At 35.1% G+C, this 14,012-nt stretch overlaps 3 protein-coding genes and 1 long non-coding RNA gene across 6 annotated transcripts in view; 1 reads left to right on the top strand and 3 right to left on the bottom strand.

The window, feature by feature from the left end:
- Positions 1-3,956, bottom strand: part of LOC132701559 (uncharacterized) — a 248,037-nt gene extending 244,081 nt beyond the window's left edge. For both annotated transcript variants that reach the window (XM_060669599.1, XM_060669600.1), the window contains exons 1-2: positions 3,631-3,956; positions 2,557-3,336 (exon numbers count right to left, since the gene is read on the bottom strand). In XM_060669599.1, coding sequence (XP_060525582.1) covers positions 2,557-3,281 — 725 coding nt within the window. In that variant the 5' untranslated portion in view covers positions 3,282-3,336; positions 3,631-3,956. The remainder of the gene's footprint in view (positions 1-2,556; positions 3,337-3,630) is intronic.
- A 685-nt stretch (positions 3,957-4,641) lies between these two features.
- Positions 4,642-6,385, bottom strand: LOC132700785 (protein AAR2 homolog). Of its 2 annotated transcripts, none has more exons than XM_060668319.1 (3): positions 5,644-6,385; positions 5,152-5,461; positions 4,642-5,100 (listed from the first exon to the last, which is right to left on the bottom strand). In XM_060668319.1, exons 1-3 carry the CDS (start codon positions 5,909-5,911, stop codon positions 4,695-4,697), a joined length of 984 nt encoding a protein of 327 aa, XP_060524302.1. In that variant the 5' UTR covers positions 5,912-6,385; the 3' UTR covers positions 4,642-4,694. The 2 variants fall into 2 exon arrangements, with proteins under 2 accessions (XP_060524302.1, XP_060524301.1); XM_060668318.1 differs by having other exon boundaries at positions 5,512-6,381.
- A 1,352-nt stretch (positions 6,386-7,737) lies between these two features.
- LOC132700324 (uncharacterized) lies at positions 7,738-8,661 on the bottom strand. The gene is made up of 4 exons (XR_009618632.1): positions 8,521-8,661; positions 8,203-8,423; positions 7,961-8,105; positions 7,738-7,851 (listed from the first exon to the last, which is right to left on the bottom strand). It is a non-coding gene; the product is annotated as an uncharacterized LOC132700324 (long non-coding RNA).
- A 189-nt stretch (positions 8,662-8,850) lies between these two features.
- Positions 8,851-13,800, top strand: LOC132700323 (cell division cycle 5-like protein). Its single transcript, XM_060667553.1, has 9 exons — positions 8,851-8,990; positions 9,046-9,490; positions 9,549-9,924; positions 9,981-10,178; positions 10,233-10,536; positions 10,622-10,873; positions 10,940-11,367; positions 12,083-12,323; positions 13,564-13,800. The coding sequence occupies exons 1-9, from the start codon at positions 8,946-8,948 to the stop codon at positions 13,798-13,800; spliced, it is 2,526 nt and encodes an 841-aa protein (XP_060523536.1). The 5' UTR covers positions 8,851-8,945.
- The last annotated feature ends 212 nt before the right edge of the window (positions 13,801-14,012 follow it).

Genomic DNA, 14,012 nt, shown 5'->3' with positions numbered 1-14,012 from the left:
AACATCGAATATAGCAGCAGCTGTTTCATGAGTTTTTCTTGTGGGATTCTCCGGGCTTATTATATTCTGCATTTTAAAGCCATTCATTTTAATAACATTCATATAGTCCCTAGTTGAATCAGATTCACCAATTAGGTTCAAATTTATGTCTCCTACAATATTGCATTGTGATTTTAGAGCGTCCATAATTTCTTGTATAAAAGTTACGGTTTGGTTTTTAGGTGGCCTATAGATAGTAATGATTGTAGAGTCACCTTGAACACAGTCATACAGTACAGTCATTTTTTTTCCATTTCTGGAATAGTGGTTTGTTCATATTCCGATATTAAAATATGATATCTCATTTTAATTACAACCAGGTTTCTATGAGAGCAGTTATGTATATTTCTTTTTCATGCTTATTTATTATTTCTATTAGATCGTTTTCTTTAATTTTTAAGCTTCTTATATTTATATATAGAATGTTAAATTTTATAGCCATTTCAATATCTTAAACTTTTTTTTATTTACACATATATTCATGAGATTTCCTTCAGATCTTATGTGACTAAGTTTATCATTAACGGAAGATAAAGATTTCTGAATAGTAATTGATTAATAGCTTTAAGGTCTTCGTTAAAAAATATGTTTCCATTTTTTCCTTCCAATCCATATTCCTTTTATTTCTTTGATTTTTTGTTATAAATTTCTGTTTTTGTGTTCTGTTCAGGCAATTTCACAAAGATAAGGAGATCTTTTTTCTGTTTAATTCTCTAGCAATCTGTAATTTTATATTCAGATATATTCAGCTTCATGGTTTAAAGAACTAGATGTATACCTTGTTTTGTGTTCTCATTTTGTTGGCTTGATATATCTGTAACAATCATGATATTTTGTCGATCTTGTTCTCGCATGGTAAATTTTTGTTCTAAAACATCTATCCTCTGATTCAACACAATGTTTTAGTCTCCAAGTAATTTTACCTTCTCCAAAATGTTTGTCTGATGCTTTCTTTTGATCTTCAAATAAATCTGACAAGTATTGTACCGAGGTTTTCAGTTCATGCAGTACATCCCGGGAGGGTTTCAGTGTTTCATTTATAATAAGTTTCACTATTTTTTAGCTTGTCTTCTTCCCAGTTCCCCACTTCTAGAATTTTGTCTTCTCTATCCTCACTTTTATCGCGTGTAATTGGGCAGCAAATCAGTTTGTTGCATTTGTTCATAAATTAGGCTTGTACTGCACAACTAGGGTAATAGTAGGAGTTACAGACATCACATCCTACTGGTGAGCTGACTTTTTCTTGCAGTGTTTGCAAGTTTTCTCCATTTTCTTCTGTTCAAAAAATTTGTTGTTTACATTAACTTAACTTAAATATATTCATTAAAAAAAAATAAATGGGTCCCATAATTTTTTTAGCCTTATATTAACTCAAAAATGAAAAGAACTAAATAGGGAAATCCCAGGGGAAAGTCCATAAAAAAAGCAGCACATATCACGCATCTTTCTATTTTTAGAGATAAGTGCAGAGTAGAATTATATATAAGGTGGTAGTTTAAGTATATATCCCCATAAATAATAACCCGGAAGCAGGCAATCAATTCGCCTGAAATTTAACGAGGGACAATAAAATATTTTCGCAATGTCGAGAGGCGCTCATGTGGGTTAGAAAATAAACCGAGTTCTGGAGAGCGATCCGATTCGACAGGCCTGAAATTAATAATCGAAACGAATGGCGGCAGATGACGGGTGTGTATATTTCAGTGTTTATTTCACATTCTAATTTTCTATTTCTCCAGCAATACGGATTTACGACACGAGAAACAGGTTTATTTTTAAAACTCGATACCTAGTCGTCGAAACATATTACTGCGGGCGAGGCAACTATTTCGAACATGGGCGGGTAAAACGACAACGATAAAAACTTTTTTTTTGCTTCAGCAGTGCACAACTGTTTAAGTGATACGTCCGCAATAGCCGCTCAACGGCGCGATGCGTAGGTGATTTTGGTCAATCATACACCAATCGAAGCGAAGAAAAATTACGATGACTAGTCAGCGGGTTTTTTGTGGTTATGTTGAAAAACAACTGTGCTAATTGGGTCCTACTTCATAAATTATTAAGTGAGGAAAGTAAAAAATGGCAATTTCCTCCGCACACTATCTTAGAGAACGAGGAACTGTTATTACCCTGTTTAATGATTACCTGCAACAGTTATACACGGCTGAACAAGGCCAACGATATAAAAGAGAAGGACGCCATTACATTTTCCACGTTTGTTTCGGGAAACTTTGAGATCAGATATCGGCCTTTCATATTGAGTCTTATATTTATTAATTAATTAATATTAATCTTATTGATCTTTCCAAATCCGCACGCCTATGCCTTCGCAGCACCAGTAATACGTAATAAAGTTACACTTAATTCAAGTTCCAGCTCAAATATAATATGCTGGAATACTGGGATTTTATAAATATCACAAAACCCTGTTGTTTGGGATTCTGAGGCCATATGAAAAACAATAAATTCTGTGATTTAAAATCAATTTCAAACAAACACAACACGCCAGGGACTTACCTGATATAAATAATTGACCCATTATTCAATAGTCTTTTCCAACCATAGGGCACAGTAACATATTGTCCCGAGTTACTAACTGCATTGCTGGCCTGAGAGTGTTGGGGGAGAGAGGGAGGTCCCACTGCCACCATAACATTCCCAGTCCGAACACTGATACTCGGATCATAGACAACCATATCGGGCGACTGGTTGTTCACTTCATCCGCAGAACTCAAACTACTACAACTCGATTCGGCAGTCTCGGACCGCACTGAATCACATCGCACACTTTGTGTCTGCACCTCAGAACCGTAAATGTAAGAGTCTGCATACCGTTCACACTCATTGCCGCTCACCTTAACATTTTCTGGTCGTCCAGGTCCTGCCTGGATCTTTTCACATGGCTGCAACTCGGTGTTTGGATAACTTTTATTAAGGGCACCATTCTGATAGCCTGGGTTAAACCCGTTTTGAGATATCACATTGGCAAAGTAACTCCCCTGATTGGCATTAACTACTTGTTCACTGGCAGCATACATCTGCTTATCGGAGTAGGGTTTCTGGCTAGCCATGGAGGCCATGGTATGGTTCTCGTTTGGGTATCCAGTCGCGTGAACATTACCCTGTTGCTGAACATTGTGCTGTTGGTCGATGGCATAAGCTTGACCAAAATTTTCATTAGAAACGTATACCACTACATTTTGGACACCGGTTGTTGCGGCTAAATCAGGCTTTTCTGCCATTGTAGCTGCATATCAACGGCCCCTTCTCTTGGCTTCCTGTTATACTAAAGTCGTCCTACAACAAAATACGAAAAATAAACTCTAAACACTAATAACAACTTGCAAAATAAATAAATACGAGCCGACTTTCACCAAATCATTAATTTATATAGTCTTATTTCATTCCCAATACAACAATAAGCTAATTACAATTTACAACCAATCCTAAACGGATAGATTTTTAATACCTATCAAAACCGTTCTTCAGAAAAAACACCTGGTATACTAACCCCACAAACCGAAAGTATGCCCAAAGTTATTATAATTTATAGGCCGCAATAAATCAAAGGCAAAATATATTCACAATTACCTGCATGTCGTATGATTATTCCCTGGTTGATGTTTACTACTGAAAATTACCATCACAATCTGTTCCGATACTTTTAAGTTTAAATACCAGTGTTTTGGTGTATGTAGGGTTAACCAAACACCTGGCCATTTGATCGAAGAATAAATTCGTTTAAAATACGCTCCATGGAAATGTTTTCAAATCCAGTGCAACCAAAAAAATACGTTTAATTAAAAAACATTTCACGTAATAAACAACCACTTTCACCGACGACCGATGTAGTACGCCGCGTTAAAACTAGACACTGAAATATGGAAACATCATACACTCCCAGAAGGCCTTGCGATAAGGCGCCATATTAAATTCGGCAAAAACAACGGTCTGCTTGCTGTTGGTGGCGTCACCTAGGACTTATTCCAAAAACTAAAGTGTATTATCGGTTGCCTGACCCCGAAGATTTTAAATTTTAAGGAAACAGCCTTTTACCGAATTGTTCATGTTGCAGTATAACATAAACTGATAATTTTTGTTTTATAGTTTACTTTGCATTTACTTTCAAATAAAGCCAAGATGACTATATTTCCCTGACCACAGAAATACAAAATTAAACGATCTGAACTAAGACGAAACGTCAAATCTTCAGAAATTGCAAGCACGGTGAACCCGAGAGCTTAGAGGCGATTTATTTCGGCCTGTTCAGTTCAACATGGCAGTGACGCCGCTCATCTTCCTAGTAACAAGTTTAACGCGTTTGGAATGAATCAAATAGTTCATTTTGCTTGAATATTCAGTTCTGTTACAAAACGTTCCTAACCTTGTGATTTAAAAACCTAATACATCACCCACCCCTTTTTCTAACTAACCATTCATTATTTATTAGTTGCTGTTTGTTTTTATTAATTATTATTAATTTTTACTAATTGTTAATAACATAACACCATTAATGAAATTTTATACGGGTTGAATTCCCAATATGGAAGCTTCTTAATTCTAGGATTGGAAGGAAAATAACATTATATTATAATCTGGAAAACTTATATTAGGTTAGTGGTTTTTAGATACAACATTACAAAATACAATATACACTAGCCTAATTCAACAACAACAGGAGCTTCATCTTCTTCTTCCAAGTCCAAATTTCCAAAATCCCATTTACAACTATGTTTTAATGATTTTCTTAATCTTTCGGCTTTACATTTCAGTTGATCATCAGCATCAGAGTTGCGAATAAATCTAAAGAGATCTCTTAACTTTGCATAAACAAAATTATTATTCGTCACTATGTCTGCTATAAATTCTTCAGGTACTTCCTTTACTTGCAATTCTACTACATTTAAAAATAAGTCATATATTTTGCGGTATTTAATTAAAGCTCTCTCACAGGAACATAAAAGACTAAATAATTTTTTCCATTGCTCAAATGCCTCCAAACTATGTCCCACTAAGAAACAGATATAACAGAGTTCTAGTTCTCCTAATATATCGGTAGGTCTAGAAAATGCTTACTATTATCACAAAGCAGTCCTAATAAAAAATACTCACTGTAAATAAGTATGGATCATTTTCTCAAGGACATATGTTGAGTCCAAAGAATGTGTAGTAATTTCAGATGGTGATGAACCTTCAGGATAACATTTCTCAGGAAATTGTGTTAACCGCAATTCTGTTCCATCTTTAGGTTGTAAGTAAGGTAATAAATCATCTTCACCATGAGAGTTTCTCAATCTCTTAGATGATGACTCCCCAGTCTCCGATCTACTGCCTCTTGGTCTGTCAGCATCACAACAGTTTTCTAATTCTAATGCAGAACGGACTTCGCCACACAGAGGATTCAGTTTTTTTAATAAATTTTCTAAAAATGAGTAAAGCAATAATTTTACGGTACACAGTTCATTAATTCACCTGTAATATTTGCAGTTAATATTTTCCACCTATCTAGTATATCATAAGGGTATGGCCCTAAGAAACGGTCCAACACTTTTAAATTATCAGTTAATCCAACATCTTTATTGGATACTTCTTCCGTGCTGATACCTTGTGTAATGTTATCCCACTTTTTCACATACACTTCGGACTTCTTAAAAAAGTGAAAAAATCCTGTTCTTGGTGCTGTATCACCTGTATTGCTCACAGAACTGTAAAAAATGTAATGTATACCCGGTGGCACCATTTTAACTCCACGAAATTTCTCTCCAGTATTCCATGATTTTAAATCAATACCAAATTCTGTACCCTCTGGAACATTTAGCAGTACAAAAATCGCCCCATTTTCAAATAACTTTTTGGCAATTTTAGGATCCATTTAAAACTAATATCAAGATTCTTAAAATACGAAGGTTCTTTTTTAACTACAGTTGTGGAAATTACAATTCTTCTTCTTCTTACTGATTCCAATTTTGCAATTTGTTAAGCTTTTTGAAATTACCGCTAGATGCACCGGGTTTAACTGAAAGCAATGTGCGTTCCCAATTATAGTCTCCCATGTTTAACAGCGTATTCATCATCTTAAATAATTTTTCTGTATGAATATCATTTCGCAAGGGTGTTAAAATTTAAAAAAAAATCATTTTCTCAAGACTTCTTTCACATATCACTAATTTCTAATATCAAGGAATACCTTTTTAATGAGATTTTTTTAATTTCTACCGGTGGACTCCGTATTTTAATGTGGTAGATCTTTACTTTTTGGGGAGAATAAGAAAAGTCCTTAAAAAAGTCGGCTTATGGCAGCTGTGCCACTGTATTTTGTAAAGAAGGAACGAACCATTTTTGATTGTGTAATTGTTGCCATACACCACAGATCTTTTGGTTTTAACAATAGAAATCCTAAACTTATCGAATCAAACATCAATTTTTTTCCATGGTTACTTTCGGATTCTATGATCTGTGATTTTGCAATTGAAAACTGTTTGGAGAACACCACAAATGATCGAATGTTCAAATAATCGAATATCCCGAACGACGTTCGGTCCCGTTTGGGAAAGTCTCGCCTCGCGAGGGATCTCGATGTAGCAGGTCAAATGGCAGACTTAGGGATGTTCCGGTCTCATTAAAGTATCGATACCTACTCATTTCGATAGTACTCAAATCTTTTTTCGATACTACTCCTAAAGTATCGATACTTTTAGCACTTTATTATTTTTTTAGTTATTTTAAGGAAACTAACAATGAACGTTGAAGGACAATAATTAAAACACTTTTGGCTCGGGCTCGGCCGAGTGAAGTCTGACGAGTTCGGCTTGGCTGGCGCGAGACAACGCGTCACCATAGATCAGATAGAGATTATATTTGTCTGATGCGTTCGGTTTTGTTTTTCAATGATGAGACTGACTCGATTTGATACCAAGTACTTTTGTTTCGATACCGAGTAAGTATCGCAAGATTGATTCGATGCTATAAATACTTGGTATCGAATCAAAAGTATCGAGTACCTACTCGTATTTACTAGTATCGGAATATCCCTAGGCAGACTTTGCAATTTGACAGTCGATACTAGATAGGTATAATCCGAATACGAATTAGGAAAACGGTGCTTGTTTTAAAGGTACATGACGTACATTGGTTTGCTAAATCGGCACAGGACACATTAATTAATTTTATCGAAGAGTGCTGAAAACCACATCCAAAAGAATATTTTTTATTAACCCGTGAGTATTTTTGTTGTCATTATGGCCCCATATTTATTACAGCCACCGGCTAACATTTATGAATGACAATGTCCACAACAAAATTCATTTTTTAGCAAAATCGGTAGGGTTTACAGCTGATGATGGGAATAAAACTGATTATAAGCTGACTGAATTCACTGTCAATTTATTCTAGTCAGTTCTGAGTGCACCTTGGGATAACACTCATTTATGGGCCCCTACCCCTAGCTTACTTTACAAATAAGATGGGGCATTTCGTATAGCCACATGAGAATCACATAAAAATGTACTTATGGTGATACAAAAATACTTTAAATCTACAGCATCGTGGACCTGGTTTCTGGACCCACGGCTCCAGAGCACCCCAGAAATGTCCCCTAATGGCCCCACCAAATCTTTTGTTGTTGCATTGGTGTAGCAGAATATATTTGTACTGATTGTTCTCTTTTATGATGTAAAACTGTTCAAATGGTTGAAATGAAACAAAAATTATAAGCTCAAGCAGTTTAACAATTATTCTCAAAACATAATTTTTTTCCATCCACATTTCCTTGTATTTGATGTACAATCCAGAGTGCCTTGTCCAAGTAAAAGCCTGTAATAATATTTTACCTTTATACATCTTATTAGGATTTACCAGTATTTGTTTTAATAAATGTCAAATATATTTAAGATTTCAAAAATTACTAAGAAAGGTCATATACCTGTATAACCAAACTAATATCTAGGTAACTTGCTTGCTTCCAGAACTCTAGCCAAGTCTTTCAGTTGTTCAGGTACATTCTATTGCCTCCACCTCTGCCTAGAGGTACATACTGAGTTGAAGGAAGTAAGGCACCTTCGGCATTTCTAAAATTACGTTAACATAATTGAAATTTATTAATACTTACATAATTTCAGTTGTACAGTGTAATGTACTACACATTTCTACACATATTTTTATTACCTAGTCACAAGTCTATGGCATATATTCTTTTGGTCTAGTTTCTTACAGATGCTTGCAACTCCTTGTATTTGGTCCTTCAAGCGTTCATGATTAAGTTGTCCCTTCCTTAAGATGAATACTCTGTTCTCTTCAACTTTTCCTGATGCTTGATATTTTGTTTCTGTGCTTCTGAGATATCTTTGCAATAATTCGAATATACATATATTTATTAACCTTTAATCCTATAAATTGAATAATGTTACAAAATACGACGTTTCTGCACTAAACATGCAAATTGCCTTTTTTGTGAGCTACTATAAAATACTAAATCAAATTTACCTCGTTGTGTTACACCTCCTGGATGAATAATACATAAAGTCGTCGTGAAAATCTATTTGTTAAGGAGTTATGTTCCTGTTCTGCATTATTAGAAAAGTAATAAAATGTTAACTTAGTAAGATAAATCATTTTAAATAAGCTTCAAACTTGATATCCCTATAAAAGTCGCTGGTTCTAACCTAAACATTCTGTCACTCAATCACGTATGTCACGACTCAGCTCTTGGCGGATCGGCTGTTACAAACCAATCTCCCGCCCGAACCCGAACGCCATTCGGGATTTTCTACCATCTCACTGTTTGGAGGCTTGACGGCATTTTTCGTAAAGATGCATTAGGAGTGTGGTTGGGATTTTTAATCAGATTTTTGGTTATATATTATTAGAAGAAATATAGTTATAGTAGCCTTAAAAACACTACGTTCAAAATGCCGCGTATTATGATAAAGGGTGGTGTTTGGCGAAACACAGAGGTAAATGTTAAAAGCAAAGTAGATTAGCGAAAATGTTTCAAAAATGATTTTTTAGGATGAAATTCTTAAAGCTGCTGTTATGAAATATGGCAAAAATCAGTGGTCTCGTATAGCCTCACTTTTACACAGAAAATCGGCCAAGCAATGCAAAGCTCGTTGGTTTGAGTGGCTGGATCCCAGCATAAAAAAGACTGAATGGTCAAGGGAAGAAGATGAAAAATTACTGCACTTAGCTAAACTTATGCCTACCCAGTGGAGAACTATTGCTCCTATAATTGGACGAACGGCAGCTCAGTGTCTGGAGAGATATGAGTATTTGTTGGATCAGGCACAAAAAAAGGAAGAAGGAGAAGATGCTGGGGATGATCCCAGGAAACTTAAACCTGGAGAAATTGATCCCAATCCAGAAACAAAACCTGCTAGACCTGATCCTAAAGACATGGATGAAGACGAATTGGAAATGTTATCTGAAGCTCGGGCACGATTGGCAAACACACAGGGTTAGATAGTGATGTCACACAAAACTTTATTCCCTTTACAGTAGTTCTCAAATTTTAGGTAAAAAAGCTAAAAGGAAGGCCAGAGAAAAACAACTTGAGGAAGCGCGTCGTTTAGCAGCATTGCAAAAACGCAGAGAACTTAGAGCTGCTGGGATTGAGGTCAATCCACGCAAACGTAAGAAGCGAGGGGTGAATTACAACGCAGAAATTCCTTTTGAGAAAAGGCCTGCTATTGGATTTTATGACACTTCAAATGAAGTTTTGGATCCAATGGCACAGGATTTCTCTAAAATGACGCAACAGACTTTGGATGGAGAATTAAGAAGTGAACAGGAGGAGAAAGAAAGGAAGAAAGATAAACAGAAATTAAAACAGAGAAAGGAGAATGATATTCCTCAAGCCATGTTGCAAAATCAGGAACCTGCTAGGAAAAGGTATAAAACATATAGTAAATATGTTATAATAGAAATGCATTAGTATTTTATTTTAGGTCCAAGTTGGTACTACCAGAACCCCAAATTTCTGATAAAGAGCTACATGAGGTGATAAAACTGGGGCGTGCTAGTGAAGTAGCTAAAGAAGTTGCCTCTGAAAGTGGCATAGAAACTACAGATACTTTATTAAATGATTATACAGTTACTCCACAAGCGGCTGCCACTCCCAGAACACCTGCACCGCAAACTGATAGGTGAGATTGTATACAAATCATTCTTGAAAGATGCTTTATTCCTTAATTTCATAGGATTCTGCAAGAAGCTCAAAATGTAATGGCTCTAACACATGTTGACACACCTCTAAAGGGAGGCTTAAATACACCATTACATAACTCTGACTTTAGTGGTGTGACTCCACAAGTTCAAGCTGTTGCCACTCCAAACACTGTATTAGCGACTCCATTTAGATCAGCTAGGAGTGATGGGGGTGCCACCCCAGGGAGTACAGGGTTTATGACGCCCCGCAGTGGAGCTATAGTCCCATTGAGTGGAGGACAACCAGTGAATTTTGCTTCATCTGTTAGGGATAGACTTAACATCAATCCTGCAGAGGTAAGAAAAATATAAAAAAAATTAGTGGTAATTTGAAGAAAAAAGGACTTCCTTGGGCAAATATTATCATTTCAAAATATTTCAGGGAATGGAGGTGGGAGATACACCAGCCCAGCATCGAATATTTCAGTCGTCACTAAAACAACAACTTAAGATAGGTTTGAGTAGCCTTCCACAGCCCAGAAATGATTATGAAATAGTGGTTCCGGAACATGAAGATGAGCATGTACCTGAACAAGCTCAGAATCAACAAATTGAAGATCAGACTGATATAGACAAGAGATATCAGGAGGAAATGAAAATCAAAGCAGCCAGGGAGTTGGCCTTGAGGTCTCAGGTGAGATTTTAGTAGATGTAAGTAGAATGACAGTAACAAATATCTTTAAATGAATATTGTTTGCAGGTTATACAGAGAGAATTTCCTCGTCCTCAAGATATCAACCTTTCAGTTCTAAGGCCAGCAAATGAAAGTTACTCATTAACCGAATTGCAACGGGCAGAGGAACTGATCAAATGTGAAATGGTCACCATGTTGCAATATGACAACTTGAAAAATCCTTTACCGACCCAAGTTAAAAGATCAACTCTATCGCAAGCCCAGCAGTTGGCTTTTTTAGAAGAGCATCCTTACGAAAGCTTCAGGACAGAAGACCTAGAGGTGGCCAAGAAAATGTTGAAGCGAGAAATGGATGTGGTGAAAATGGGTATGAGTCATGGAGAATTGCCAATTGAAGCTTACACTCAAGTATGGGAAGAATGCTTAAGTCAAGTACTGTTTTTGCCCAACCAGAATAGATATACCAGAGCTAACCTTGCTAGCAAGAAGGACAGGTAAATTTATTAGACTTATAAAAATAATAACAATATATTTACCAAAACATTAAATGATATACTTTTTTATGATACTACAAATATAATACAAACAAACCCGCTAAAGAAATAAATTGTCTATAGCACCACGAACAATCAATAATAGAATTAAAATTATCACATCACTAACAAAGTTTATCTTAGGTTCCAGTAGATATAAACAATATAATAATTGAGCCAACAAGATAAAATCAACAGTTAAATGTGTTAAGGAGTGCAAAATATGCACTCCTTAACACACCAAGACAGACATTTTTGGTCAAACGTCGAAGCAAATACAAATTTTTGGTCAGTTTCTGAGCAACAAAATCTATATGGGAGTCCTACTGAAGTTTTGGGTCAATATAGATAGATAGATAGAAAAAACACTCTCTCTGTTTTATCATTATTTAAAACTAATTTATTTGCACTAAACCAGTGTTCAGCCTTTTCCTGTAGGACCCTGGAACTCTCCAACGTGTCTCCTAATTAATTTCCAGAAACAGACACAGAACATAATCAGTTCCATCATATTCCCAAGTCTAGTACAGGTTTCGAATATAATGCAATTTTGTTTTGTACTACTTCTTCCCCATAAACTGGAGTAGCCCTTCTAGGTTTCTCCACCTATATTATTTTTACTACGGTTTTGTTTTATTGATGAAGGCTTGTGAAATAAAAAATGCGTATATTCTAGATTAGAATCTGCAGAAAAACGCTTAGAACAGAATAGGTCTCATATGGCGAAAGAGGCCAAGAGAGCTGCAAAGATGGAGAAAAAATTGAAAATTTTGACTGGAGGCTATCAGTCGCGAGCGCAAGCGCTGATCAAGCAACTTCAGGACCTCTATGAAAATATTGACCAAGCAAACCTAGAATTGAATACCTTTAAGTTCTTGCAAGAACAAGAGAGAGCAGCACTTCCCAAAAGGATTCAGGTAAGATAGAGAAAAAATAGAAATTTTTTCGTGCTCTCAAAAAAAATTTTTTGGTCTACGTAAAATAAGGGTCTCTCGAAGCAACCTCTCAAATAAATTTTGTCTCAGGTTCAGTTGTAAGGAAAAAAAAATAGGCCTCTTGCCTTTTCAAATTTACATGAATTTTGTTTAATTATCTTCTATAATGCAGCAATAAGTTATATTCCAGAATATTTTTCCTAAAAACAAAAACATATTTGCTCTGTAATTATCTCGTAGACAGATCGTCCGCGCCCTTTAACTTTGAGTGATACAAAGCCGCTACTCTGTTCAATTAGGTGGTGTACAAGTTCTTTTTCTGTCTTGTTGACAAGCAAAAATGTGTTAAACTATATTTTTTTCATTCTTTTTTGAATTCCCATAATTTAGTTTTCCAGTATACTGCTACAACTGAAAAAAGACAATATAAACACAATAACAAACCAAAGTGGGGTTAGGCTGCTATTTATTTTTCTTGTAATGAATTGGAAAGTAGCTTTTTTTAAAGTACCTAAAATTTTTGAATAAATAATAAATAAAATACTTACGTTAAAAAGACCTTCACAACATGGCTCTTTAATGAAATAATATTTAGATCCGCGCTTAATGGCTTTTTTTTTTGAAATCCCATAATTTAGTTTTCCATATACTGCTACAACTGAAAAAGGACAATATAAACACAATAACAAACTAAAGTAAGGTTAGGCTGCTATTTATTTTTCTTGTAATGAATTGGAAAGTAGCTTTTTAAAGTACCTAAAATTTTTGAATAAAATAAATAAGATACTTTAAAATGGCCTTCACAAAGGCTCTTTAATGAAATAATATTTAGATTCGCGCCTTATGGCATTTAGCCATATTTTTCGTTGTTTTTTTTTATTAGGATTTTTTTTCCCGGAGGTGAAATGGTTGTAATTTTGCAGGCTGGCACGATGCTATAACGATAAAACATTTTCATCCCAAAAATAATTGAAAACTCATAAAAACATGTTAAACTGATTAGGTTTTTAGTGGGAAATTGTACAGTTCAAATTTGAATTATTACGGCGTCAATATTTTACTTATGATAAAAATATTTAGGCCAAATACTTTTTAAGTCCTATTAAGTATTTTCACTTAATAAAAAAAATATCTGCAAGGACCCTATTATTTTTAATAAAAATAATTAGTAAAATTCCGACTAAGTGATCCGGATGTACAATAACTAACTATTTATTTCCAGTCCCTAACAGAGGACGTGAACCGGCAAATGGAAAGGGAAAAAACATTACAAAAGAAATATGCCGATCTGCATCATCAAATCCGAGAGCTCCAGGATGAGTACAGCAATCTTCAAATCGAAGTAAATAGCTCTAATCAAAGTCACGCAGACGTTGTCCAAGTCGTCCAAATCAATATGAATGGAACCGAGCAAGATGTAACGAGCACAGAGACAGAGGGAAATGACAGTAATGAATAGAGTAACTTTATTTGAAATATTTTTATATTATTTAATGTATGGGTGACAATGTTCAAAACCATGTAAATAATAAAATAACTTTAAAATAGATGTAAAAAAATAGTTTGCAAAACACTAAACGCAATAGCGTCTATCACATTTGTTATGTGTTACCTACTCATAAGAATTGCTTGATAAAATTCACATTCAAAATAGGGTAAAATACTAAAACA

This window comes from Cylas formicarius, unplaced genomic scaffold, assembly GCF_029955315.1.
Source record: "Cylas formicarius isolate icCylForm1 unplaced genomic scaffold, icCylForm1.1 PGA_scaffold_4__25_contigs__length_36172078, whole genome shotgun sequence".
Classification (NCBI taxonomy): domain Eukaryota; kingdom Metazoa; phylum Arthropoda; class Insecta; order Coleoptera; family Brentidae; genus Cylas; species Cylas formicarius.
The sequence above is the reverse complement of the archived record's forward strand: the minus strand, read 5'-3'. Positions and strand labels throughout refer to the sequence as shown.